The sequence below is a fragment of the Anolis carolinensis genome, chromosome 6, assembly GCF_035594765.1.
Source record: "Anolis carolinensis isolate JA03-04 chromosome 6, rAnoCar3.1.pri, whole genome shotgun sequence".
In the NCBI taxonomy this organism is placed as follows: Eukaryota; Metazoa; Chordata; class Lepidosauria; order Squamata; family Dactyloidae; genus Anolis; species Anolis carolinensis.
In genome coordinates, this window is record NC_085846.1 from 24309733 (window position 1) to 24336602 (window position 26870).

At 38.7% G+C, this 26870-nt stretch overlaps 1 protein-coding gene and 1 long non-coding RNA gene across 2 annotated transcripts in view; one reads left to right on the forward strand and one right to left on the reverse strand.

The window, feature by feature from the left end:
• Positions 1-26870, forward strand: part of etv4 (ETS variant transcription factor 4) — a 39671-nt gene that overhangs the window by 5686 nt on the left and 7115 nt on the right. The window contains exons 4-8 of the mRNA XM_062983882.1: positions 756-803; positions 20395-20448; positions 21719-21845; positions 23258-23332; positions 24973-25220. Of these exons, the coding sequence (XP_062839952.1) occupies positions 756-803; positions 20395-20448; positions 21719-21845; positions 23258-23332; positions 24973-25220 (552 nt within the window). The remainder of the gene's footprint in view (positions 1-755; positions 804-20394; positions 20449-21718; positions 21846-23257; positions 23333-24972; positions 25221-26870) is intronic.
• The window catches only part of LOC134299881 (uncharacterized), a 30851-nt gene continuing 29391 nt past the window's right edge, over positions 25411-26870 (reverse strand). Inside the window, exon 2 of the long non-coding RNA XR_010007130.1 lies at positions 25411-26675. This is a non-coding gene — a long non-coding RNA (uncharacterized LOC134299881). The remainder of the gene's footprint in view (positions 26676-26870) is intronic.

The following is a 26870-nucleotide window of genomic DNA, read 5'->3' on the forward strand; positions in this document are numbered from 1 at the left end:
ATGAAGTCATTTTGCAATAGCTGTGAAAGCCCAACTCCCAACACCGGTGTAACAGAGATCATGGTCATGGCATTTTGCTAAGCCATTTTTGTCCTACCCTGTAGCACAAATTGTTGCCAGGATAGCCAGCAAACCCAAAGCTTCTCTCCTCCCACCAACAATTTTAGTTTCTTGTCACTTAGTGGGTATTATGGCTAAAAGGGGACTTGAACCTTGATCTCTTGGATGCTAATGTAGCACGAGCCACTACTTCACCTGGTTTCTCTATGTAGGAATAAAAGCCCATCAGCTTCAGACTTTGTTTTTGTCATAATCTGGATAGTTTTCTCAGACATACACCCTACCCACATACTTTCTTCTGTCCCTATATAATATTCCCACTTGAATGTCCAAAAGATCACTGCCCACAGCAGTTTGTAGATGATGTAAAAACGGAGAAAATTGTGACAGTGTAGGCTAAGCTGTGTGAAATCAACATGGCACTATATTTCAGGGCTGGAGAAATGGCATGCCTCTGGATATAGTTATACTCTAGTTCTCATCAGCTTCAGGCCAGGAATAAGGCACGGTGTAGGCTCTGTATGTGTTGCTTGTGTTACCAGGTGTGAGGGTGGAATTTATAAGATTCAGGTTAAAGACCTTCGGTTCAAGACGGGGGATTGTCCCCTGGTTACGTTCTGTTATTGTCCTTGCCTCCCTACTACATTGTTCCTGCTGCATGGTGGGTCATTCTATCCCAAATCCCTCCTTTGCAGATCTCTTCCATGACTTGAACCTCCTTCAGGAAACGTGGCTTGCTGAAGGTAAGGACTGCTTTTGCCTCTTGTCTTTTAGCTGTTGCTTCTCCCCACCTTGCCGTCGCCACCTCCCCTTCGTCCTGTTGCTTCTGGATCTTTTGCATACATAGCTCAGTCTCCGGGCTTGGGTAAACTCAGGAATATGAATCGCATCATTGTGTCGGTATTTGCTTATGAAAGGAACTTGGCATGGGGCCCTGAAAAATTTCCCTTTGCTGCTCGGTGGGTTCCTGGTGAATGCTGAGTAGAGTCAAGGGAGGGGGCAGCTCCCTTTGCAAAGGTGTTGATCTCCTCTGATGTTTTTGGAAGAGGCAGGATTTTTCATAAGATGCAGGGGTGGGATTGAGGTTCTTTTCCTGATGCTTTGGTGGTTCTAATGTCAGTCTTGACTGTTTTTCTAGTTTCTGACCAACCTGCCACCATCAGCTTGGGAAGGGAAAACCTGTTGATTCCCTGAGAGCTTAATTAATGTCAACGGCAGTTAATTGCAGTTTGGGAGTTGGTCTTGTGGTTTTGTTCTTGCAGACTTGGATCTAGGGACCTGGCATTTTGAAAAGGTTATCAAAGGCTATGGGTCTTGTTTACTTTGATTTAGAGAGTTACTTGTGCCCATTTAGAAGGTAAAGGAGTGTTGACACAGATGGCAAATTTTCAAAATGGAAAACAGTTTATAAGATGAAGAGGGGAATTCCACCCGCATGACACATCCATGCACATCCTAGCAGGCCTTTCATGTCAACTAGAGAAGTGTAGTTACATTGCATTCTGGTGTTTGTCTCCTTTAAAATTGCCAGCAACGACCTGTCATGCTTAATAACTAGACCTGGAAAGTTACTTTTTCAAGTACAATTTCTAGAATACCCAGCTAGGAAAGTCTATGAGTTGTAGTCCATTATGGAGATGTTTTCCATAGTCTGCTAACAACTGAAAGAATAAAGAATATGCTCAGTGTTGAAGAAACTTAGGCCCCTTCCACACAGCTGTATAAAATTCCACATTATCTGCTTTAAACTAGAATATATGGCAGTGTGGACTCAGATAACCCAGTTCAAAGCAGATATTGTGGGATTTTCTGTCTTGATATTCTGGGTTATGTGTCTGTGTGGAAGGACCCTGAGTATGCTGACACATGGCCCCACTTTCTTTTGTAAACCAGCTGCTGGATTTTGTGTTTTTTTGAGAAATCTGGGGTTTTTTTGTGTCCAGATTCTGTTTCCCTTAGAATTATTATGGAAAAGGTTCTCAAATCTGGGTCTGCATCCTAGAAACAGAATCCATTATGCAAAATTGAACTGACACCGGCAAGGATGTTTAATTTGCATAATGTATTCTAGTAATGTAATTTTCTTTGACAGTTTCAATATGGTCTGGAGAACATACCCGTCTGACTGGTAGTGTGGCACTGAGATTACAGCACATGTTTTGTCAGATATACATTAATGACCATCAGGACTAGATGCTTGGTAAGGAATTCTGCATTTTAAAAAGAGAATGCTGTTTGTCAGGAATTCAGTTGCCAAATGGGAACACGGATTCTGAGCTTTCAGATTAGCTAATAACGTTGAGGAAAAGTTGAAGGTGTTTGAGAATTATTTTTGTATCCTTGCCTTGTATTCTGTGAAGGCAGAGACTTCCTAGTTTAGGAGCGAATGTATGAGTACAAATCACTGGAGGAACATTTTGAGGATCAGTGGGTTGTTGAAGGCTTTTATGGCCGGAATCACTGGGTTGCTGTGAGTTTTGTGGGCTGTATGGCCATGTTCCAGAAGCATTCTCTCCTGACGTTTTGCCCACATCTATGGCAGGCATCCTCAGAGGTTGTGAATTCTGTGGGGTTTATATATCAGTGGAATGTTCAGGGTGGGAGAAAGAACTCATGTCTGTTTGAGGCAAGTGTGAATGTTTCCATCGGCCAGCTTGATTAGCATTGAAAAGCCTTGCAGCTTCAAAACCCGGCTGCTTGCTATTGAGGGAATCCTTTGTTGGGAGGTGTTAATTGGCCCTGATTGTTTCTTGTCTGGATTTTTTGGTTGAAACATAACTTACAAAGAAAGGCGAAGGAGGGAAACACATTTTGTGGATCTGTGGAGTTGTCATGCCAAATCTTTGACTCTGAATCTGTTTTTCTAATGTCATACTCTTGACTCCTTCATAAATAGTAAGTGTGTATAAATTAATAATAACAGAAATTCCTGTAGGAAAACTGTAGGTGTAAGGCATTTCATTATCACTCCAAGAATCATCATGCGACTTAATTTGTTATACTCTGAAATATATTTATTTGATTCAAATTTCTGAACTTGAGAAACTTCCTAAATTCCTATGAAAGGAAATGTGCAATAAATTAGACCTTTAAGGTTTTTTTCCTTCTAATTTTGAAGCCAGAGTTGGAGTCCGTACATTCTGACCAACTTCAACTATACCCAAGATTAATTTTGATTCCCCAATTCCCCTGCTATTTTGGAGATGTTTTCAAAGAATGGATCATCTTAAGCATGAAAATGCTGAAATTTAAAATAATAAATACTAGATTTGCTTTAAATGTCATATCAAACATTAAAACTTGGTGTGGGAATTATTCTATTACAATATTGATAATGATGTACAGTATACGCTTCTGTTATTCTTACCAAAAGGGTCTGTAACTTAAAAAACGGTTTTTCAAAGCTTACATACTTAATTATACTTAATATATCTTGTACCAACAATTTAACTTTTACTTGCTGAGGCATTACTGTATTACTTTCATCTTTGTTCATTCCTGTTTTATACTACTAGTTCCATATAGTTCCATTTCAAGTTGAGAAAAACCTGATTTAGTACAACTTGGTGATTGAGTAGAGCTAGATTATTCAGTATTTTTTTTTTTAAAAAAACTAAAGGATGGATGTTGAGTCTGTTTGTGCATGGACCACATATCCCATTTTGCACCAGTTATTTGTACTAGTTACTGATAGAGAAGTAAGAAGAGATTTTCTGAAAGAGAAACAAACTGAGTAAAGCATTAATAATAATAATAATAATAATAATAATAATAATAATAATAATATATTTATATTCCGCTCTATCTCCCCGAGGGGACTCAGTCTATTCTTCTGGGCACTAGAGTTTGTCAATGCGTATCTTCATAGAAGAAAAACTGAAATTCATATGATATATTTAGCCCATCTAATGTGATTGATTGCATTACAACATCCCTGATAACTATGGATAAACTTTGTGTGAGCTGAAAAATGTCTACAAGAAAATACAGCATTGGATTATTCTTATTATTAGAAACACAACAAGATTAGTACACAGCAAACAAGATCACTATGCTGACTGTTGTATTGGATCACACGTCGGACACTTCCCAAGTGCCTGGTGATGTGATGTATCAGCGAATAATGCATGCAGATGTGAGTAGGGTGGCCTTTTGTAGCTGACAGATGGTAATTTTGTCAGTGCTGATTGTTTTCAAGTGCTGGCCAAGGTCTTTAGGAACTGCACCCAGTCTGCCGATCACCACTGGGGCCACCTTTACTGGCTTGTGCCAGAGTCTTTGCAGTTTGATCTTAAAATCCTCATATCTCGTCAGCTGTTCCAGTTGCTTCTTGTCAATTCTGCTGTCATCGGGGATTGCAACATCGACGATCCATATTTTGTTTTTTAACATGATCATGAGGTCAGGAGTATTGTGCTCCAAAACTCTGTCAGTCTGAATTCGGAAGTTCCAGAGTTATTCTATGTGTTTATTATGCAACTTTTTCAGGCTTGCGATCTCACCAGTTCTTTGTCACAGACAGGCAAGATAGTATTTGTGGCATTATTATTATTATTATTATTATTATTATTATTATTATTATTATTATTAATAATAATAATATTCTGAGGGGACCAAGGTGGCTAACAGCCATACACTTGATGTTTAATATGTTTATGTAATTTTACCTCTATTTTATATGTTATGGCACTTGTATGCACTTCTGTAAGCCTCCCCGAGTCTTTCTGGGAGAGATGGTGGTGGGGTATAAATAAAATTATTATTAGGTAAGGGTAAAGATTTTCCTCTGATGTTAAGTCTAGTCATGTCTGACTCTGAGGGGTTGGTGCTCATCTCCATTTCTAAGCCAAAGGGCCAGCATTGCCCATAGACACCTCCAAGGTCATGTGGCCAGCATAACTACATGGAGCTATTATTATAATTATAATTATTATTATGTACTTTGATCAATTTAAAACAAAATAAATACAAAAATGAAACCTACATCTGTACTCTGCACATCTCTTCTCAGATTCCTATGTAGTCAGCCAGTTTCTTTATCATTTCATAGAACAGGATAGGTTCAGCCTCACTTAGAGTCAATTTTCCTTTCTGCTGCTCAAAATCCTTGAATAGCGAGAAAGAATTAGAACGGAGAGTGCAAGGAGCCAATGAGTGACGCTTGCTTATCTTATCTTTGAAACGCAACTCCTCTGTTTGCCTTCCAAGCTGAGCTCAGCAAGTTGCTGAGATTTTACCTGCAGGATGGGTGGTTGAATGCATGAAACATCCCCCTCCTCAAAATCTGATATTGTAATTGCTCATAATAATAACCAAGGCTATCACAGATTTGCTGTCTGATTCTTTAAATGAATGACGTGGGTGTGCCCGAAGACTCTTGAGATTATCCTTAAATGACAGTTGGTGATTTATTGCCTGTAGCAAGGAACAAGGGAAAACAAATACTGAAGAATTTAGTAACCATGTTCTTGTATTGGATTAAAGACTTACTTAGCCAGGTACATTCTCCAAACAATGGGCAAGTCATGTGCCTCTGAAAGATTACATGCAGGGCGTGATAGCACAGAGCAAGTTTCCGACTGCCTGCTTCTGGGATTTGGTATATTGCCATTGACTGTAGATCCTTCATAATGCAAGGCTAGTCTTCAAAATGTCTGCATTTCCCTCCAATCTGATTTCTTTACATAGAAAAGCAATCTTCAATGGTGTTTTTCATAGAAGGTTATAAATTCAGTTTTGAAAAGAGGAAACATGAACATAAAACGTGTCTGTACTAGATTAACCAATATGCATGGAAATAAAAACATAGTAAACAACTTTGCTTCCTTGTGTATCGGTAAAGTGTAGTGATATACAAAGATGCAAAGTTATTTGTTTTGATTTATTTCCATGCAAAAATATATATCAGTATAGTATAGTAGAGCCCCCAATGGCTCAGTGGTTTAAACCCTTGTGCCAGCAGCACTGCTGACCGGAAGGTTGGGTTGCTGACCTGAAGGTTGCCGGTTCGAATCTGGAGAGAGCTCAGATGAGCTCCCTCTGTCAGCTCCAACTCCCTATGAGAGAAGCCTCCCACAAGGATGGGAAAACATCAAAAACATCCGGGCATTCCCTTGGCAATATCCTATAGACAGCCAATTCTCTCACACCAGAAGTGACTTGCAGTTTCTCAAGTCGCTCCTGACACAAAAAAAGTATGGCGTAGTATGATGCATGTATGGGGTTTTTTTAAAACTGGTGTCTCAAAAATCCACTTACCATATTTGAGTATAGTGTAGTCACCTCTGTCTGCAGGACCTGTATCCGTGCTTTCATTTATCAATGTCCAACAAAATAATAATAATAATAACTTATTTTTTCTATCCCGCCTCCATCTCCCCGCAGGGACTCGGGGCGGCTTACCCAAGGCTGATCCCAAAGACAGATAATTGAAAATAAAATACATGTACCACAACATCTTAGACCAGATAAAACAGATTAAAAACATATAATACAATATAATAGTAAAAACCAATTAAAACATAGAATAATGACACAAAGCACTGCCAATTAGGAGAAATAGAACAAAATAGGGGGCGGAATAGGTCCTCTCTAGGCATTTTCTAGGTCCTGTGGTATGACTCGATAGTATTCCTGAGTCAGAAAAGCCCTAATTTTATTAGAATTTGCCAATATCTGCCATTTTTTTGTATCTATGCAAAGCCCAGTATCATATGTCGCTGGGATTCTGGGGTTGCATTATATCCCATATTTCTGTGTATGAATAAAATACTCAAGGGAGCTCTTTCTATGTAAAAAAAAACCTCCCCTACTTCATAGGAAGTAGGACAAGGATTTGGGCACTGATCAAACGAGGCTAACAGATGCCTTAACAGCCAAAATAGGCTTGACAGTTAAACAGATCTTTGCATCAAACACGCAGGGTATTTTTCACTAGTGCAGACAGTTAGAAAATCTTGTCTGACATGTTAAACTAACCATGGGATCCTCTCGTTCTCTTAACACCTTTGATTCTCAATCGGGTCCCTCATTCAGGGATGCTCCATTAACCAAGGAAAGCTCCGCAAGGTCCTTTGTTCATTATCTCCACTTGCTTGAATTCCCAGGAAGTCCTTTCATCTGTTTATAAGCACATGTTTCCCCTCCCTAAATCTATCTCAAAATTGGGAATCCAGGCAGCTTACAATTTAAAAAAGAGCAATATTGTTAAAAACACACAAAAACTGGACATTAAAATACAATGAAATTATTGACAGTATAGTATCAGTTAATAAAGCAGATAGGTACTTACACCATAAAAAAACAGTTTCCAGCTAACTTTTGAGCCAAAACTAACAATATGCAGATATGAAATGAATCAGCCGGGTTTCGTAAGCCTTGCATAATTGAAGAAAAACATTGTTGAGCCTTCTGGAGACTATTTGAAAGTGTCTTCCAAAACACATACACTAGTATGATTTCCATTTTGTTGTCCATACTTAGACATCTATGTTTTTTAAAAAAATGCTGGGGTAGAGGGTATGCAGGCTTATGTGTTTTTATATTTTCTCTCTATTTCACTGTTTATGCAGAAGTCCTGCCATATAAAATTCAGATTATCTCCTTTGAATTGTATTATAAAGCAGTATAGACTCAGGCTGGATCAGCACTGCCATATAATCCAGTATCTAATCCCAGACTATCTGTTTTGAACTGAATTATATGAGTCTACACTGCCATATTATCCAGTTCAAAGCAGATAATTCAGGATCAGAAACTGGATTATATGGCAGAGTAGATGAGTCCTCATATAATCCAAAGCAGATAATATGGATTATCTGCTTTGATAGTCATATAATTCGATTCAAAGCAGATAATCTGGGATCAAAAAGTAAATCATATGGCAATGTAGATCCAGCCTAAATCTACATTTATCATGTAATGTAGTTCAAACTACATTATATGGCAGTGTAGATGGGGCCAGAGATTAAGAGTCTTTCTTAAAAAAAGGAATTCCTTTGTTCACTGCTATGCCTTTAATGAAAACAAATTAAATCCTCACTTAAAAAGATAACATGCAATTACAAAGATAAAAGCAATTTAAAAAACACTTTGGTTTAAAACAATCCAGTAACCCTAGTCTGCTCTTTAAAGGCCTGTTGGAATAAGAAGGATTTTGCCTGCTGATAGCAAGATAGTAAGGAGGGGCCTATTCTGGCCTCCCTAGGAAGTGAGTTCTGGATTCAGAAGCTACTGCTGAGATTGGATATACACTGCCATATAATCCTGATAATCTGCTTTTGAGTCTACGCTGCCAGATAATCCAGTTCTAAGTATATAATCTGGATTTTTATGGCAATGTAGATGGGGCCTGAGAAAGCCATATCTCATGCCCCAACCAACTACACCTGTAGTGGTGGTTGGATGAGAGAATAACGTAGTGGTGGTTGGATAAGAGTAGGTTGTCTCCTGATGATCTAGGACCCGGACAAGCTCACGAAGGGAGGTTTGTTGTGGTGGTAGTGTGCTTTCTATCATCTCTAATTTATGGTGATCCTAAAGCTAATCTATTATGCAGTTTTATTGGCAAAAATTTTCAGAGTGAGTTTGTCTTTGCCTTCCTCTGAGAATGTGTGACTTTCCAAGAGAATCCCATGGGTTTTGCAATTTGCAAGATAGCTTGAACCTGACCATTCAGGGCTTTATAGTAACCAGCTTTACACAATTCTAGATAAAATTTAAATAGGATAAAAACATATTATTTCAAGCACTTGCTGAAACCAAAAGAAAAGATGACAACAGTTATAGCCATGTACATAATACATATACACTTTATGAAAACTAGCGCTGGCCAAGATCCAAGTTTGCTACATGCTTTTTGTTGCATCCCACAAAGCACCTGAAAAATCTTAGGTTTTTGTCTCTGATAATAATAAAAATCTTAGGTTTTTGTCTCTGATAATAATATGTGCTAGGAGAAAAACCTTAATTTAAAGGAGAATCCTTCAGGAAGCCACCTCTGGTAGATCTGAACTCCATATCTTTAGCACAGTGGTTCTTAACCTGTGGGCCACAGCCCAATGAAAATTCAGCCTATGAACCTCCTTTATTATTTTATTTTATTTTAATTTACCTATTTTATTTTAATTTATTTATTTGTTTTATTTTATTTCCGCTCCTTTCGGCAGAGCTGACTATTGCATTGCATAGACCACAGCACCTCTAGATTATTAAATATGGTTTTCTATGGGCGAGCAAATGGCGACTACTGGATGGCATATGTTCTGTATCAGAAACTAGAGCTGATGTGGTCTATCCAATGCAATTTTCTGAATCAGCACACCAAATAACCAAACTGAATCTAAAGTTGACCAAAAATTGATTCGTAAGCCTTTTGGTATTAATGTTGGAGAGTGGTCCCTGGTCAAAGTGGGCCTTGGTCAAAAAAAGGTTGGAAACCACTGCTTTAGTAGTTTCATCCCACTTTAACTTCTGTTGCTCTATTCTCTGGAATCCTGGGATTTGTAGTTTGGGACTGTGCTTAGCATTTTTCACTACATCTCTCTAGTGCTGTAGTTCATTAGGACTTGTAGTACCACCTCAAACTACTGATCCGACAATTTTGTGCTATGGAATCTTCCCAATGAAAGTGATATCAAGCTGCAATTCCTACGCTGTAGGAATAATGCTGTTTGACACCACTTTGACTTCTACAACACAATGCTGTGGAATCCTGGGTATTGTAGCTTGGGTGATGCACCAGCACTCTTTGGCAGAATAGGCTAAAGACTTTGTAAATCGTGTATTTATCGTGTCAGAAGCAAATTGAGGGTACATTTATAATGTATTTAAAAACGCAAACAAAGTTAAAAACTTGGCATTATACTAAATGTCCTTTGATGAGAAGCTGGCCACTTGGAGTGCCTATGGTGTTACTGTGAGAAGGTCCTCCAGTGTGCATGTGGCAGGGCTCAGGTTGCATTGTAGTAGGCGGCTCTTCTCCACACTCACATATTGTGGACTCCGCTTTGTAGCCCTATTTCTCAAGGTTAGCTCTGCATCTTGTGGTGCCAGAGCACAGCCTGTTCAGCGTCTTCCAAGTTGCCCAGTCTTCTTTGTGCACAGGAGGGAGGTTCTCATCTGGTATCAGCCACTGATTGAGGTTCAGCGTTTTTGCCTGCCACTTTTGGACTCTTGCTTGCTGAGGTGTTCCTGCGAGTATCTCTGTAGATCTGTTTCCATAGTTTTGAACCCTGACAGTTTAAGTAGTTCCGAACTGCATTGACTTTACATTGTAAATGCATCCCTGGATGCATCGTGCGAGTGACACACCTATTTTTAATCTGAAATGTATTTGTTTTATTTCTGCTACCACCATGTCAAAAGTTGGTGGCATGGTTTTTGTGTGTATGGCACTTGGCAGATTCCAGAAGGGTTGAATCGTGGTTCGATACCATCTTTCCAATGCCACTGTTTAGAAAGCCAGCCATTTTCAATGCCGCTGTGCCATGAACCCTTCAATTCTACCTATTGATCTCATCCTAGATTGAGAAGAGAAAATTCTAAATGACTTGGCTTTTTGCCAACCAACCCTGGAATATAGAAAATATTTTTTCATGGAATAAGCTCACTGTCTCTGGAAAGAACCTTCAAGCTGGAATGGATCCGACTTTGTTTGAACATTTATCACAGCTGGATTAAAATTTGAGATGCACATAGCTTTCCAATCTTGGCTTAAGGATGTCTAGAGATGGTGAGTGTCTTTAACAAAATAGATTAGTTATGTTTTTTTTAAAAAAGCAGAATAAAATAGAGAATCTAGTTTTGATTCTAGCAAGTAGAGTATTTAGGCTGTGATCCTTTGCTTATACGCTTGATAGTAAGCCTGCTTGAACTCGATCAGACTTACTTCTCAAAAAGCATGTTTAGGCTTGGACGGGGGGGGGGGGGGGGAACTCTTGGCTTTTATGATTTTCTTAAAAGAGATCAGGGAGAAAGATAAGATTGGTACCGGCTGTTTTTGTCATGAGTTTGCATTTCAAAGGCTTCTTATCATGAAACATATATCATATTAATAGTTACACCGAGATATTCCTTTTTTCTGTTTTCTGATCTTCAGTAGTCTCTGAATCCAAAAAGTCTTTCAAAATCAAAATGATGGTTCCACAATGTAATAAAAGGGACCCTTGTTCTGATATCCGTTTTATTCCTGCTGAGTGCTTTACTGTACTGTCTTTGTCCATTTTTCTATCCATGACATTTGACATGTTTGGAACAACCACTTCCTTAGTGAAGAGGATGTTTTGATTGTATATTGTTTTAATAATAATGGTAATGGTGATCGTCATAAGAAAAATATATCTGAAAAATGCCAGATCTGCAAATTCATGCGTGTTTCTTTTAGAAACAATCACATAAGTAGTACATGTTTAGTATCCCTTATTCAAAATGTATGGATTTTGGAATTTTTTCAGATATTGGAATACCTGTATTTTAATGTATGTGTCTAATGAGAAATCTTGGAGGTATGACCCAAGTCTAAACATGAAATTCATTCATTTTTCATACATACCTTATACACATAATCTGAAGGTAATTTTATACAATATTTTAAATAATTTTGTGCATGTTTGCGGATATGGAACCATCAGAAAGCAAAGAAGTCACTAATCAGCCACTCACGTGGATTATTTTGGATTTTAAAGTATTTTGGGTTTCCAGATAAGGGACACTCAACCCATATACTAAGACCTTAGCAGCCTCTTTTCTCAACACCATGCCTGAGAAATTGAGACAGATATTATTTAGTTCCATTTGGTCTCTAAGGAAATTGTCCCATGGTGAAAAAGTTTATCTATACTATAGAATTAATACAGTTTGATACCACTTTAATTGCCATGGCTCAATGCTATTGAATCCTATGATCTGTAGTTTAGTGAGGCATGAGCACTTTTGAGCAGAGAAAATTAAAGACCCTGGAAGATTACAACTTCTAGGATGAAGCATTGATAGTTAAAATGGTTTCAAATTACATTAATTCTAGTGTAAATGCACGTAAAGAGAAGTTCAAGCAAGGTTTTTCAGCAAGGATGAGGCTATAGAGTACAAAATTAGAGCGTTTGCCCTGAATAAGAATTCTGTCCAGTCAATGAAATTTCCCTTCATTCTCCAAATTTCTAACATTGTAGTAGTGTAGTTTAGGCTTCCAAAAAAGGGGGCAAAGTTTTAAGGGTTTTTTTAGTACAGAAAATAAGAGTTCTGGGTATGAATGCTTTTCAGTGTTTTTTTCTCTGTAGGGCAATTTCATTTAAGGGGGAAGAACTCTCATTTGGAGGGGCAACTGACTCATCCTGCCCCCAACCGTATAGATCTGAATTCTGGTTGTTAGTCCTGTTAGAGATACATACATCATTGAATGTGGAGATAGGTAAATCGGATTGGGACTAATAATAGGATCCATATCAAAGAATTCTTTTTAAAACATTAGAATAAATGCATGGCACTGTAATCTGGGTTGACACTTACAGGAGAGCAATAAATTTCTGGCGTTATAAGAGAAGAAACTATGAACATGTTATATAGTCAGCCGTCCACGTTTGTTGGAGAAAAGAGGCATAGGGAATCTATGAAAGTCAAAAACTATGATTAAAAAGACCTTTTTTTCTGAGAGAACACCTTTCTAGGAATTTCTATGTCCTTCAGAATGACTCTAGATATGGTAGTACACGCCTTAGTCACATCCAGACTAGATTACTATAATGTGCTGTACATGGGGCTGCCCAAAAGAGCGTTGCAAAATTTCAACTGGTAGAAAGGTTAGCTCCAGACTGCTTACGGGAGCGGGATATAAGGAAAGAACTACAGTAGAGTCTCACTTATCCAACACTCGCTTATCCAATGTTCTGGATTACCCAACACATTTTTGTAGTCAATGTTTTCAATATATCGTGATATTTTGGTGCTAAATTCATAAATACAGTAATTACTACATAGCATTACTGCATATTGAACTACTTTTTCTGCCAAATTTGTTGTCTAACATGATGTTTTGGTGCTTCATTTGTAAAATCATAACCTAATTTGATGTTTAATAGGCTTTTCCTTAATGCCTCGTCATTATCCAACATATTTGTTTATCCAACATTCTGCCGGCCCGTTTATTTTGGATAAGTGAGACTCTACTGTATTTTGCTCCTGAAGCAGCTACGCTGGCTCTCAGTTTGTTTCTGGGCGCAATTCAAGGTGCTGGCTTTAGTCTATAAAGCTCTAAACGGTTCAGGCCCAGCCTACTTGAGGAATCGCATCTCCTCCTACGAGCCTACACGAGCCCTGAGATCATCAGGAGGAGCGCTTCTCTCAGTCCCACCACTGTCACAAGTGCGATTGGTGGGAACGAGAGAGGACCTTCTTAGTGGTGACCCCGCGGCTCTGGAACTCCCTTCCTAGAGAGATGTGATCTACCCGCTCCTTGTTGGCCTTTCGTTCACAAACCAAAACCTTTTTGTGGAACCAGGCCTTTCCTGACGACTTATAATAGTCAACCATCAGATAATATCCATCTTTGAATGCTATCTCGGACTTGGGAATGTTGTCACATGGCCCAATGGAAATGATGTTTTTAGGTTTTTAGTACAATTCGGTTTTACAGATAACTTCAATGGCCAGAGGTTCAGGGAATTTTTTTTCAATGGCATATGTTGTAATGCATTAATTTGTTACATATGGTTTATGTACTGTGCAATTTGTGTCTTTGGTTTATGATATTTTTTGTTGAATTTATATGTGATGTAAGTTTTGTTTTTAAACATTGTACACCGCTTTGAATCCCACCCATGGGAGAAAAGCGGAATTAAAATAAATAAATAAATAGATTGTAGGAAGCTGTTTGTAGAATTGCATTGGAGGATCTAGAGAGATTCTTAGAGATAGCATTTTAATCAAATCCATGAGGAACCAAATCTTCAAAAGTCAAACCAGCAATTGTGGAGGGCCGACTGTAATACATTGTGAAATTTGATATACAGACAGTCCCCAAGTTACAAACATCCAATTTACAAATGACTCATAGTTAAGAACAGGATTGAGACAATAGGAAGGGAGAGAAATCTACCTCTAGGAAGGGAAATTCACTCCTGAAAGAGTTATTATCATAAAGAAAAAGTGTCTCCATTGAAACTTTCTCACCAATCCTTGTTTCCACAACAAGCCACATTTTTCAACATCCAATTCTCACAGGAACTGAAAGTGGGATGGCATCTTCTGAACAGAGGCACAGACATATATACAGGCTGTTTGAAAAAGAACTCCCTATTCACCATTTAATTTAAACGGTGAATAGGGAGTTCTTTTTCAAACACCCCTGTATTTGTGGCTGGAGTTGCCATTTTCAAATGTACCTGTTCCAACTGTATATATTCGAGTATAAGCTTCAGCTTGTTGGTAAATTTCAAAAATAAAAATAAAAACAATAACATTACATTAATTGAGGCATCAGTAGGTTAAATGTTTTTGAATATTTACATTAAATTGTAATTTAAGATAAGACTTTCCAACTCTGATTACCTATATACTCAAGTATAAGCCAACCGGAATATAAGTTGGCCAGGACCCTAACTCAAGTGTAAGATGAGGGGGGCTTTTTCAGCCCTAAAAAGGGCTGAAAAACTCGGCTTATACTCAAGTATATAGGGTACATACAAATTCAACTTGAGAAGAAACCTACAGAACCTATCTTGTTCATAACTTGGGGACTGCTTGTACATATATATTTGCTTTCATTCCACTTGTTGTTTTACCTTTTATATTTCTGGTGTTAGTTAGGGGATTCTGGGAACTGTAGTCACAAAAAGAACTTTTTCGGAGGGGGGGGGACACAGGCTTTGCCAGTACACTACTTTTTCACTGCTTTCAATGCACTCACTGCTTCCCTGCTCCCACCCTCTGAAATTTCAGCATCTGTTTTAGCTATTTTTATTTAAATAATGCTGAATTGGCATGACTTCATGCTTCCTATTAAATGGTGATTATGAAGTCATCAGTTTCCTTTCACAGGCCTTCATCCAATGGGGTGCATTTCGGGTAAATGTGGCAAACAGGTGCAGCTGCCCAAATTCAGCACTTAAAAAATCAGAAAATGACCAAAGGTCTGGCACTGGAGAAAAAAAGACAGAAAGGCGAGGGTTGTGCAGTGTGAAGTTTCTGTCCAGGAAAGTTATGATTTTGGGTGATGAAATGAAATGAGCATCAGACAGACTAACAGATCATGAGATCTGTGTGTGGATTGCACCATCTTCTAATGCAAATACATAGCCAGCAAAAATGGGAAGATTCTGAAAAACCCCTGCTGAGCCACCAAACAACTTTGGGAGAAGTTCTTTCTTTCAGTTCAGTCTGTTTTATAGGGTTGTTGTACGATCTGAGGACCACATTTTATTCCAGTTATAAAAGTTATGGTGGCTGGCATTCTAGCAGAGAGTAAGTAGAAAGAGAAAATTGGTTGACTGGGGCCCTTTCTACACTGTCAGATAAAATCCAGATTATCTGTTTTGAACTGGATTACATGGCAGTGTAGACTCATATAATCCAGCTCAAAGCAGATAACCTGAGATTAGATGCTGAATTATTTGGCAGTGCAGATCCAGCCTAAGTCTATACTGCCATATAGTTCAGTTCGAAGGACATAATCTGGATTATAATGGCAGCAATTCTATTATTATTCTGAGTTTGCATAAACAGCAAAAAAGAGAAAAAAAATATGAATGTAGATAAGCCTGTCTACTTTCTGCCTCAGCATTAAAAATAGATGTCTAAGTTTGGACACCAAAATGGAAATGGAGATTGCCCGGGGGTAGGGGGAATGACAGCATATACTATATGTGTTTTCCCTTTCACCTTTCTGCTGGAATGCCAGTCATCATGACTTTTATAGTTGGAATAAAATGTGGTCCTCAGGTTCTTCAATTATAGGTTATGGTACTATTCTGTTATCTGGACGAAGACCATTAGGAGGCACTAGAGAGCGAAGGATAGTCCACTTTATGAGGGGAGGGTTTTTTTTGAAGGAGTAGAACCATTTCCCCGTTTTCCTTTTATTCCCTCCCACCATGTCGCCGTTATGGAAACTATTCTTATTTATGAAATGGGAGGTGGGAAAGGGGAATAACCAGTGAAAATGGGGGAAATGGTTTTCCTCCTTCAACGCTCCCTCCCATAAAATGGGCTATTCTTCTCTGTTTAGCTCCACCTTCTGGCCTCCACCCAGATAATGGAACAGTACTGGAGTGAGCAATACACACACACACACATACATACATAAATACATACATACAGTCTCCAAGTTGCAGACATCTGACTTACAAAGGACTCATAGTTCAGAACGGGGGTGAGACAACAGGAAATGAGTGAAAGCTACCTCTAGAAAGGGAAATTCCCTCCTGAAAGAGTTATCATGGGGAAAAGGTGTCTCCGCTGAAGCTTTATCACCAATCCTTGTTTCCACACCAAGCTAACTCTTTCAAAATCCAATTCTTACAGGGACAGAAAGTGAGATGAAATCTTCTGAGTAGGGGCACAGACAGCAAAACAAACACCACAGGGGTGATATACCTAGCTAGGAATAACAGAAAGCCCATGCCATCTGTCCGATGCACACTTATTTAAGAATAAACTACATTTAATATAAGGGGGAATTTCTAAGTACACACTGTGCTTATAACAGCCATAATATTTCATGCAGAATGCATGATCATGTATGGGAAAAGTAATTTGACTGTGCCCTATAGCCTTTCTCTTCATTTCAAGCTTTGTAGATATACTTTACAGTTTGTTTTGAAAGGATTAAGTGTGTGATATCTAATATATATCCACATACTGTTCTTTAAAGTCATTTTGTGCAGGGAGGGAGGGATGTGATCGAAAACCATATAGGCAGTATTGCATTTGCTTAATAGACTCTTACACATTTTCCCTTTGCCAGATAATATTAATTGTACATTTTCCATTTCCGTATTTTTAGTTTTATGAATATTTCATGTATGTATTATTTTGTCATTGCTCTCATGGTAGTTATATTGTTTCCTGTTTCAATTGATGGTGGTTATTGTAATGCAATGTGCTCTGTGTTTGCATTATTTTGCTTTTGAAAATGTATCTGCAAGTAAACCAGAAAATAAAATCTGTTCCAATGTTCTTATACCTGTTTCCTGTAATGGCCAACCAAATGCCTCCATAAACAGAACATGAAGACTCTGGCTGGATCTGCACTGCTCTATAATGAAGTTTGAACTGCATTATATGGCCAGTGTTGACCCATATATTGCAGTTTGAACCGCATAGAAATACATTATATGGGTCTGCACTGACCGTATAATGCATTTCCCAACTGCCTTATATGGCAGTGGAGATCCAGCCAAAATGCCATGAAAGTTGTGGCAGTGAGTTCTATGCCTTAATGGCCTCTTCTACACTGCCATATAAAATCCAAATTATCTGCTTTGAACTGGATTATATGGCAGTGTAGATGGGGTCGGGGTTGTAGTCCAAAAGCATATTTTCCTGAAGTTGTGTCCACGGCTTTCCCTCCTCGATATTCTGAAAGCCTGGTCAAAGTAGGCCATTAGACCCATTTAATTCAACACCATGTGGAAAATATTAAAAAGCAGCAAGTTCTTGGAAAACTTGTACAATCTATTTATATTACACGCTCAGGAAACAAAATCAGTTTTAAAAGCATGAGTGGTCCAGGGCTGGAGTTATTAGGGGAGGAGAGAAAAAGATGGAAAGGTGTTTTTTTTAAGGATTTCAAATTTGAGTGATTTCTTTTAAAATAGATATTATATTAAACAAAATTCAGTCAATCTAAGATTTCAGATGCAGTTGGTTTTAAACATTTTGTTGGAGGAAGATACAGCCAAAAACTTATGATTGAGAACTCAAAAAAGTATGCTATACTCATTCTCAGTTACTCAAGAATAAAACCCATTTACTCCAGCAACAATTCTTGTTTACAGTCTGAAAACTGAAAACCAAATTATTATACCTTTAGCAAGAGAATTTTGAATTCACAAACTTGAGAAGTGGCTTTCCAATAATTAGAGACAGGAAAGAGTAAATCAAAGTGTTACAAAGATCAGAATGGGAGATCAGTTTGTAATGGATACTTTGAAAATATCAAAAGCCTTTGAGGAATATTACAAAGGCTTATATGCAAGGGGCAATGAGAAAATCTCAGCTATAAAAATAGTTGGATAAATTCCAATTCGATAAATTATACTTAGAACAAAAGCAAAGTTTGGAAGGGCCTATGACAACTATGGAACTCATTGAAGCAATTAGAAAGATTAAATCTGGAAAAGTGCCAGGCCCAGATGGACTATCTGCAGCATATTATAAGGAATTTGAAGATGAGCTACTTCAGTCATTAAAAACAGTGTGTGTGTGATGACTTATTACAAAAAGGGTGGATGCCAGATTCATAGAGAAATACCTATATGACAGTGATTCATAAAGAAAATGCAGATGAGACATTAACAAAGAATTATAGACTTATCTCATTACTAAATAAGGAATATAAGATATTTACTGTGATCTTAGCAAACAGATTTAGAAAATGTATTTATCAGAATATCCATGAGAGTTAGAGTGTTGTGTGTGTGCACTAGAAAGAAGAATGTTTTTCAGACTGAGCCGGGTGTGATATGTTTTATGTAGGCTAACAGGTTTTCAGATGGTCTTATTGCTTTTGACTATGTATTTTAATAAGTCCTGCATTTAATTATATTTCAATATTTGTATATTTTGTGTTTTAATTTACCGATTGTATGGTTTTTAGTGTTGGCCACTTCTCTCCTTTGGAAGAGAAACGAGATATAAATACATCCAAAAATAATAAATAAAAAACGTATTTATTAGTTGCTTTGAGTCTCCTTTTGGAGAGAAGAAGCAGGATATAAATATATATATAATAAATAAAGAATAAATACAAATACAACCAAGGATTTATCTAAGAATTGTTGTTAATTTTTGGAACATCATAATGACAAAAAAGCCTGTTTCAGTTTTTTTAGATGCAGAGAAAGCATTTGATAATATTTCTAGTACTGTATTGGGGAGATTGTTTGCTCAGTGAAGATAATGTATTTAGTTGAAAGTTCCATCATCTTAGTAAATGCCAATGCTACAAGTTGCAAAAAGAGACCAGACAGGGTTAAAGACGCCTTTTACTCCTTAATTCCAAGCGTTAAAGAACATATTCCTAGAAAAGGAAGTGTGGTTGCATCATAGTGTCTTAGGGCTCTTTTACACTGGCGTATAACCCAGAATATCAAGGCAGATAATCCACATTATCTGTTTTGAACTGGATTACATGAGTACACACAGCCAGATAATCTAGTTCAAAGCAGATAATCTGAATTTTATACAGTTGTGTATGGGGCAAAATGTGGTCCAAACCCTAGAATTTACTTTGTGCAATAATTCAAAGAAAACCTGTATAAGACGATGTATAGATGGTATCTAACCCCAAGCAAGCTGTTAAAGATGTTCCGGAATGTTTCAAGCAACTGCTGGGGATGGCAAGAGAAGAAGGGCCTATTTTTTCATATATGGTGGATTTGTAAGAAGGTGAAAAGTTATAGGTCTAAAATTTGTATCTTAAAGTCTGGATTTCCCTTCATTCCAAGCTCAACCACAACCTTTAGCCAAAGAAAAGCCTTGATTAATGTGAGAAAATAGTCAAAAACTCTTTCCATGATTTTTGTAATATTGGAGACATTCTGTTGATGTGAAAAAGATTCAGATGAGAGTTACAGTGATCAAGGAAATTCTAGAATATACATTTTACAATGACAAAGAAAATTGTGGCTTGGCTCATTTTACTCATGCTATTTGGGACTATGTAATCTGCAGGCATTATGGCCTTAGATTCTCTCTCTCTTTTTGCATGTTTATGCTTCAAAATGATTTGGATCATTTACCTTGAACAATGAGGAACTATTGACTTGGCCAATCTAACTTGAATGCCCAGGTTTGCTCTAAGAAGGCTCTAGCTTCTCATTCTAGCTTGATCCAACACTTGAAGCAATTGGTACTACAAAGCGAAGGAGAAAAGAATCCCTAGGGTTTTTGACATTCTGAAGAAAGGAAGAAAGAGGCAGCTTTGCAAATGGGCAAATCTACTGGGAGAAAGATTATGTAGAATTGCTTGGAATCCCAAAGGGAAAACTAGCTTCGGTCTCTTGGCAGTTATAGGCTCCCATCTCATATGTTGCCAGTTTTTCTTTTTTCTAGTGCCTGGTTTTAATATAGACTTGAGTAGGAGGCCAAATGTTATTTGCCCTTCTTTTTTGCACTTTGCAGCTCAGGTTCCGGACAGCGATGAGCAATTTGTGCCTGACTTTCATTCAGAAAACTGTAAGTACTATTGTTAAGAGGGGAGATGCAGAAGAGGGGAAGGTATGATTCTGTTGGAGAAAACAGGGAAAAAAAACAAAGCTACTGGACTATGATGCAAAGGTTTGAAACTCTAGCAGCCTGATCTCTTTCTGCTGACATCAACAAGCTTGAGCTCATGTATCTTAGCACAGGATAAAGGCATTTTCTTTCTTAGTAAAGAAAAGAATTCTTTACTAAGCTTTTCTCTCTCTAGTTAATGTTGCTAATTTAGTATTGATTATAGCTGCTGTGGTTACAGATGTTGACTCCTTCCTTTGGAAGTCCACATTTGGTCTTTTCTTAGAAACATACTTGGGATCATAGAAGAGGATGGCCATGTGTCTTTCTCAAGAATGAATGGTCCATGGTAGAAAATCTACCAGAAGACAGTCTTCTTTTTGAATAAGGTCATGTCTCTGAAAGGCCATGACCAAGAAGAACCTGATTCCAAGAATTTAAAAATATATCAAGGAAAGGAACTAGGGGATCTTGAAATTGCTTGGCTACATTATGCACCTCTGGAGCAGACTTAGCAGCTGCTCAGTCTTCCCCACTTGGTGGAAATGTGTTGTAATTTTATCTAACTTCCAATTTTATGGATTTGGTTATTTGTAAATTTGATAAATATGATCTCTAGATCCTCTAGCGTGACTCCATGGCTGGATCATTCTGGAAGGTCCTAGAAATTCCTACAGAGAATACCTCTCCAGAAATCTCTTGGTCCTCCAAAGTAAGTCTATAATCAACTTTTGCTGGAACTTGACTCTAGAGTCACAGTAGAGGATGTAGAGATTCCTGGAGAGATGTGCTCTCGGGTTTTAAAAATGCCTTTTTTCCATTCACATTTTCCCACTTTCACAGAGATTCTGTGTCCGTAACTCCCACATAAGCAATGGGGCTATTGCATAAAACTTCCCTTGTGTAGTCACCAGCTATGGATCCTGAAATGTTTACTGCTTCTGTAAACTTCTAAAAATGAGTTGCTGGGGCGGAGGGCTTGAGGAGAGGACTCTTGTCCTCATGTCCTGGTTATGAGCTTTGTAAAGACATCTAATTGGGCATCATGGCAATAAAAAGCTAGACCAGAGAGGACTTGGGCACAGCTCTTCTTACATAATCCCCAGTATCTGCCACCAAAAACCAATGCCTTCTCTTGCCTAATAGTAGGTCTGTTCCTTAGCTCATCGAAACTTCCTGTGGAATGGACTGAATTGCTCTTGATAACCTCATTTTTGTTATCCCCTTCCAGTAGCCCTTCATAGTCCCCCTGCAAAGATAAAAAAGGAACCTCAGAGTCCCTGTTCAGAAGCCTCCACATCCTGCCGGCACAGGCAACCTTTTCAGTACCGCCATGGGGAGCAATGCCTTTATGCCAGGTAACTTTCTTATATTATCTTCCCTCATTTCTTGGTTATTCTTTGTATCCAACCCCTTCACCAGACTCCCCTATCAGCTAGTTTTGACTTTGATTCTTCCATCTCGAAATGAATCAGTGGAATAATATTTTATGCTGCAATTTAGTTTCTCTTTTTATAACAAGGGCCAAAAACGTGGTCCTTCCTACCCATGCACTCTCTGGAACTCCTCTATGTGATCTTACCATTCCTTTACCTTGATATTTGGCTGCAGCTTTCTTTTCTCCAGTTTAGCCACCCTTTTATGTTTATTTATTTATTTATTTACAGTATTTATATTCCGCCCTTCTCACCCCGAAGGGGACTCAGGGCGGATTACAATGAACACATATATGGCAAACATTCAATGCCAATAGACAAACAACATTCAGTTTTAGACAGACACAGAGGCATTTTTTAACATCTTTCCAGCTTCACGATTTCCGGCCACAGGGGGAGCTGTTGCTTCACCGTCCATTGATGGCTGTTCTTCCTCTTCTTTTCCTCGTGAGCAGTTTTATGGTGTTGTAGATTAGTTAAATTAGCCTCCCGCATAAAGCGTCCCTAAATTTTCCCTACTTGACAGATGCAACTGTCTTTCGGGGCTGCTAGGTCAACAGCAAGCCGGGGCTATTTTTTATTTTTTTTTTATGGTCGGAGGCTTAACCCGACCCGGGCTTCGAACTCATGACCTTTCGGTCAGTAGTGATTTATAGCAGCTGGTTACTAGCCAGCTGTGCCACAGCTGTTCCTAATTCTGATCAAATGTCTTCCAAATCCTTTCTCTTTCACATGTTAGAAGGCAGTGCCTCATACTCCTATATTATACACATGAACACAAATATAAGCATTCCTTATTTGGAATTCCAAAATGCAAAATTGTCCACATGTGTGGCTGAGAGAGTGACACCTTTGCTTTCTAGCAGTTCAGAATACATTTTGCATAAATGATCTTCAGGCTATGTGTATAAGGTTTATATGAAACCTAAACAAATTTCATGTTTAGACTTGGGCCACATTTCTAAGATATATCATTATGTACATGTATGCAAAACAGGCATTCCAAAATCTGAAAAAAAAAATCCAAATTAGAGAACACTTCTGGCCCCAAGCATTTCAGATAAGGGATACTGAACATTTATATGTGCGTATATGCACATGTGTTTGTATTGTCTCTTGGCTTCTTTCTCTTTTCTACTTTCTATTTTCATGTTTTCATTATTTTTAGAATATTTATTAGGTTTTGTATACTTGCCCAAATTTTAAAAATTAACAAAAAGTATAAAACAACAACAAAAATCACCTGTTTTCATGCATCAAGGTTATGTTGGGTTAAACGTGAGAGCAAGGAAGTTATATGCCCTGTTTCAACTGATGCTTACACATTTTTCTAGGCAGGATCCCAACTTTGTAAATCCCTCTGGCCCACCTCAGTCTGCACCGAGTCGGGCATACCTTATGGAACACAGGTGAGCCACTGTAGAAAGTTGGTCCCATTTTGAAATATGTCTGTCCTTCTGCCCCATTTTCCCCTATTGTAATCCTGGAAGCCCACAGAAGATCAAGATGTTAATTTCAAACTAGATTGTGTGCTCCTTGAGGAACTTGTCCATCAGACATTACCTACAAACCCTGTAGATTAAACCTTCCTCATAACTTGAATGCTGTTTGTGTAACCTATACTGTGGCTAAGGCTTGCATCTACACTATCTGAATTGCATTATATGATCAGTGTAGACCCAGTGTAGATCCAGCCTATTGCTTCTGTGAAGCTCTCTAGAAAGTGTTGTCGAAGGTTTCATGACCGTAATCACAGGGTTGTTGTGTGTTTTCCGGGCTGTATGGCCATGTTCCAGAAGTATTCTTCTTCTGGATACTTCTGGAACATGGCCATACATCCTGGGAAAAACACAACAGCTCTCCAGAAAGTGTTGTACATTTGCTGCAACCAGCAAGTAAGGCATAAACTTCAGCCTTTATGTGGCCCTCCAGTTTCCCAATGCACATTCCCAATTTTTGGACTTAGGGCCCTTCCACACAGCCCTATATCCCAGAATATCATAGCAGAAAATCCCACAATATCTGTTTGGAACTGAGTTATTTGAGTCCACACTGCCATATATTCCAGTTAAAAGCAGATAATGTGGGATTTTATTCAGCTGTGTGGAAGGGACCTTAGAGAGGACCTTTACTGGTCTCTGTATGCATTATTATGAAGTTAAGATGTAAGAAATCAGTAACATTTGTATTTTATATTAGACTAGGGCACCCAAGATACTTGCTATGGATGGAGGGAGCTGTAGTCCAACACATATTGCCCAAAATTTCACATCATCTTAGCATAGCAGATACATGCTGTGCTCGCACTGCACCTTGTCTATATAAAATCCTGCCGTAGAGTAATGTATGAGAAACAGTGAAAGCATATAGTGGGCACTTCATGGTGCTGTTGGTAATCTGCACAGGATGTTTGCAGTGTGTAGTGTGCATTGACACACCGCTCCAAATTTCTACTGTGTATCTACAGTGGTGTGCATCTGCAATGGTACTGTATATAGAACTCAGTTCCCACTATCAGTAGCTGAGGATGTTCTTTCCATATTGTTAAAGAAGGCAGATAAGTCTGAGAGAGTATGACATCAGGTTACCCAGTGTACAGGAGCCCACAGTGGTGCAATGGGTTAAACCCTTGTGCCAGCAGGACTGCTGACTGACAGGTTGGTGGTTTGAATCCGGGAAGAGAGGGTGAGCTCCTTCTGTCAGCTCCAGCTCCCCATGTGGGGAAATGAGAGAAGCCTCCCACAAGGATAGTAAAAAAAATCAAAACATCCGGGCATCTCCTGGGCAACAACCTTGCAATGACCAATTCTATCACACCAGAAGCGACTTGCAGTTTCTCAAGTCGTTCCTGACACAGAAAAGAAACCCAGTAAATACAGATCTCCAGAGTCCAGTCTAAAACTAACCACTCTACCCCACTGTCCTAGCCCAGAAGTCCTGCTCAGAAAAGAAGATGTCAGCATTATACCACCTACCTTTTTTATCTGGAGAGAATGTGTTGTTCTGCCACCCTCTGAAAATTCACTATCTTTCTATATTCCTCTCTTAGCTCATACCAGGTGCATCCTGAGACTGGCCAGCCCTTCTCTGTCTCCCAGACCTTGGCATCAAACACTCCGCCTGCTTATCAGCACCCGTTGCCTGCCCCATGCCGACCTTACCCACCTCAGGGATTCAAGCAGGAATTCCATGACCCCATGTACGAGCAAGCAAATGCGCTGGGAGCTACGGGGAATTCCCAGTACACAGCTGGAGTGGTGATCAAACAAGAACAGATGGACTATGCTTTTGAAACAGGTAGGACATGAGAGGGTCATTTTCAGGATGGTGGTGCAGTATACAGGCAATCTCCGATTTATAAACATCTGACTTACAAACAAATCATAGTTAAGAACGGGAGTGAGACAACAGGAAGTGAGAGAAATCTACCCCTAGAAAGGGAAAAGGGGAAAAGGTGTCTCCACTGAATAATAACAACAACAACAACAACAATAACAACAACTTTATATCTCGTCACCATCTCCCGAAAGGGACTTGGGGCAGCTTAAAAGCACATGGTAGTGCAGTGCTATATACAATACAGTAAATACGTAACAAAATACAGTAATACACATAACAGATTTACTTAAAAAGCATAAACCTCTATTAATGAAAATATTCAGTAAAATGCAGCGATAGCTGCAAATAAAATGGTCGTATCAATTTCAGTCACGTAAGTGACTTTATCACCAATCCTTATTTCCACAACAAGCCAAATTAATCAAAATTCAATTATCACAGGGACAGAAAGTGAGGTGAAATCTTCTGAACAGGGGCACAGACAGCAAAACAAACACCACAGGGGTGTTAACTCTTCCCTATGCTACCCATCAAAAATGTAGCTGTTCCGACTAGCAAACAAGTTCAGCTTAAGAACAGGTCTACAGAACCTATCTTGTTTGTAATTTAGAGACTGCCTGTACATCTAAGGTGGTAATTTTTATGAAATTCATTAAAAAAATTATCAATATCTGTGCATTTCACTGGGAGAGGAAAGAACCTGAGATATGTGTGAGAAATTGACAGATTTGCTCAGTCAGCTTAATATTTGCTTAGGGTGCATCTATACTGATTAATTAATGCAGTTTGACACCACTTTAAGTACCATAGCTTAGTGCTATGGAATCATGGCATTTGTAATCTACCAAGGGCTTCAACTTCTCTGCCCAAGAGTATTGATGCCTTAAAACCCCCAAGATAGCATTGATGGCTCTTCAAGTGGTGTCAAACTGCATTAATTTGACATGATAGTTGCAGCTTCAGTCAGGCTAAAATTTCAGATCAACTCATCAGGCTTAACTGTTCAAACTCTGGGTTTGAACTGTGTATTTTGTGGCTTTATCTGTTTTTGGGGGGTGGGAGTGGAAAACGTAGGCTGAGATCTTTGGAGTTCTTTATGGAGACTATTAAATCCATGTGGCACCAAGGATAGGGCTTACGCACATTCTTTGCACCCAGATTCACACCTACTGCAACCCCAAAACTTCAGCAGCTGCTAATAGTTTGTTCCGTCTTTTCTCTGTGGCTTTGAGGCTTCTACAAATAGTTAACAGATTTTTTTTCAGATGCGTGGCGTCTTTCCAAGCAACAACCTCTTCCATGAGTTGTACTTCTTTCTTTTCTGCCCTTCAGCCTCTCACATTTGGATTCACGAATTGTGCCGGGGAGCTCAGACCGGAGCAGGAGTCTTGCACATGGAGTGACCTTGTGATGCTAAAAAAAAGAAGGGGGGATGGAGGGAAGGAAGGGAGAGAAAGGAGTTTTGTTTGGCTCTCCAGGGCTGAGTCTGGTATTGCATAACCTTGAACCTCCACCCTCCCTGCTGTTTTGGCACGGAGCCTGCTTGTTGCTGAATGAAGCAGAAAGGAATTTCATTCACAAAATGGAGGCAGAGGAACGGCCTCCTGG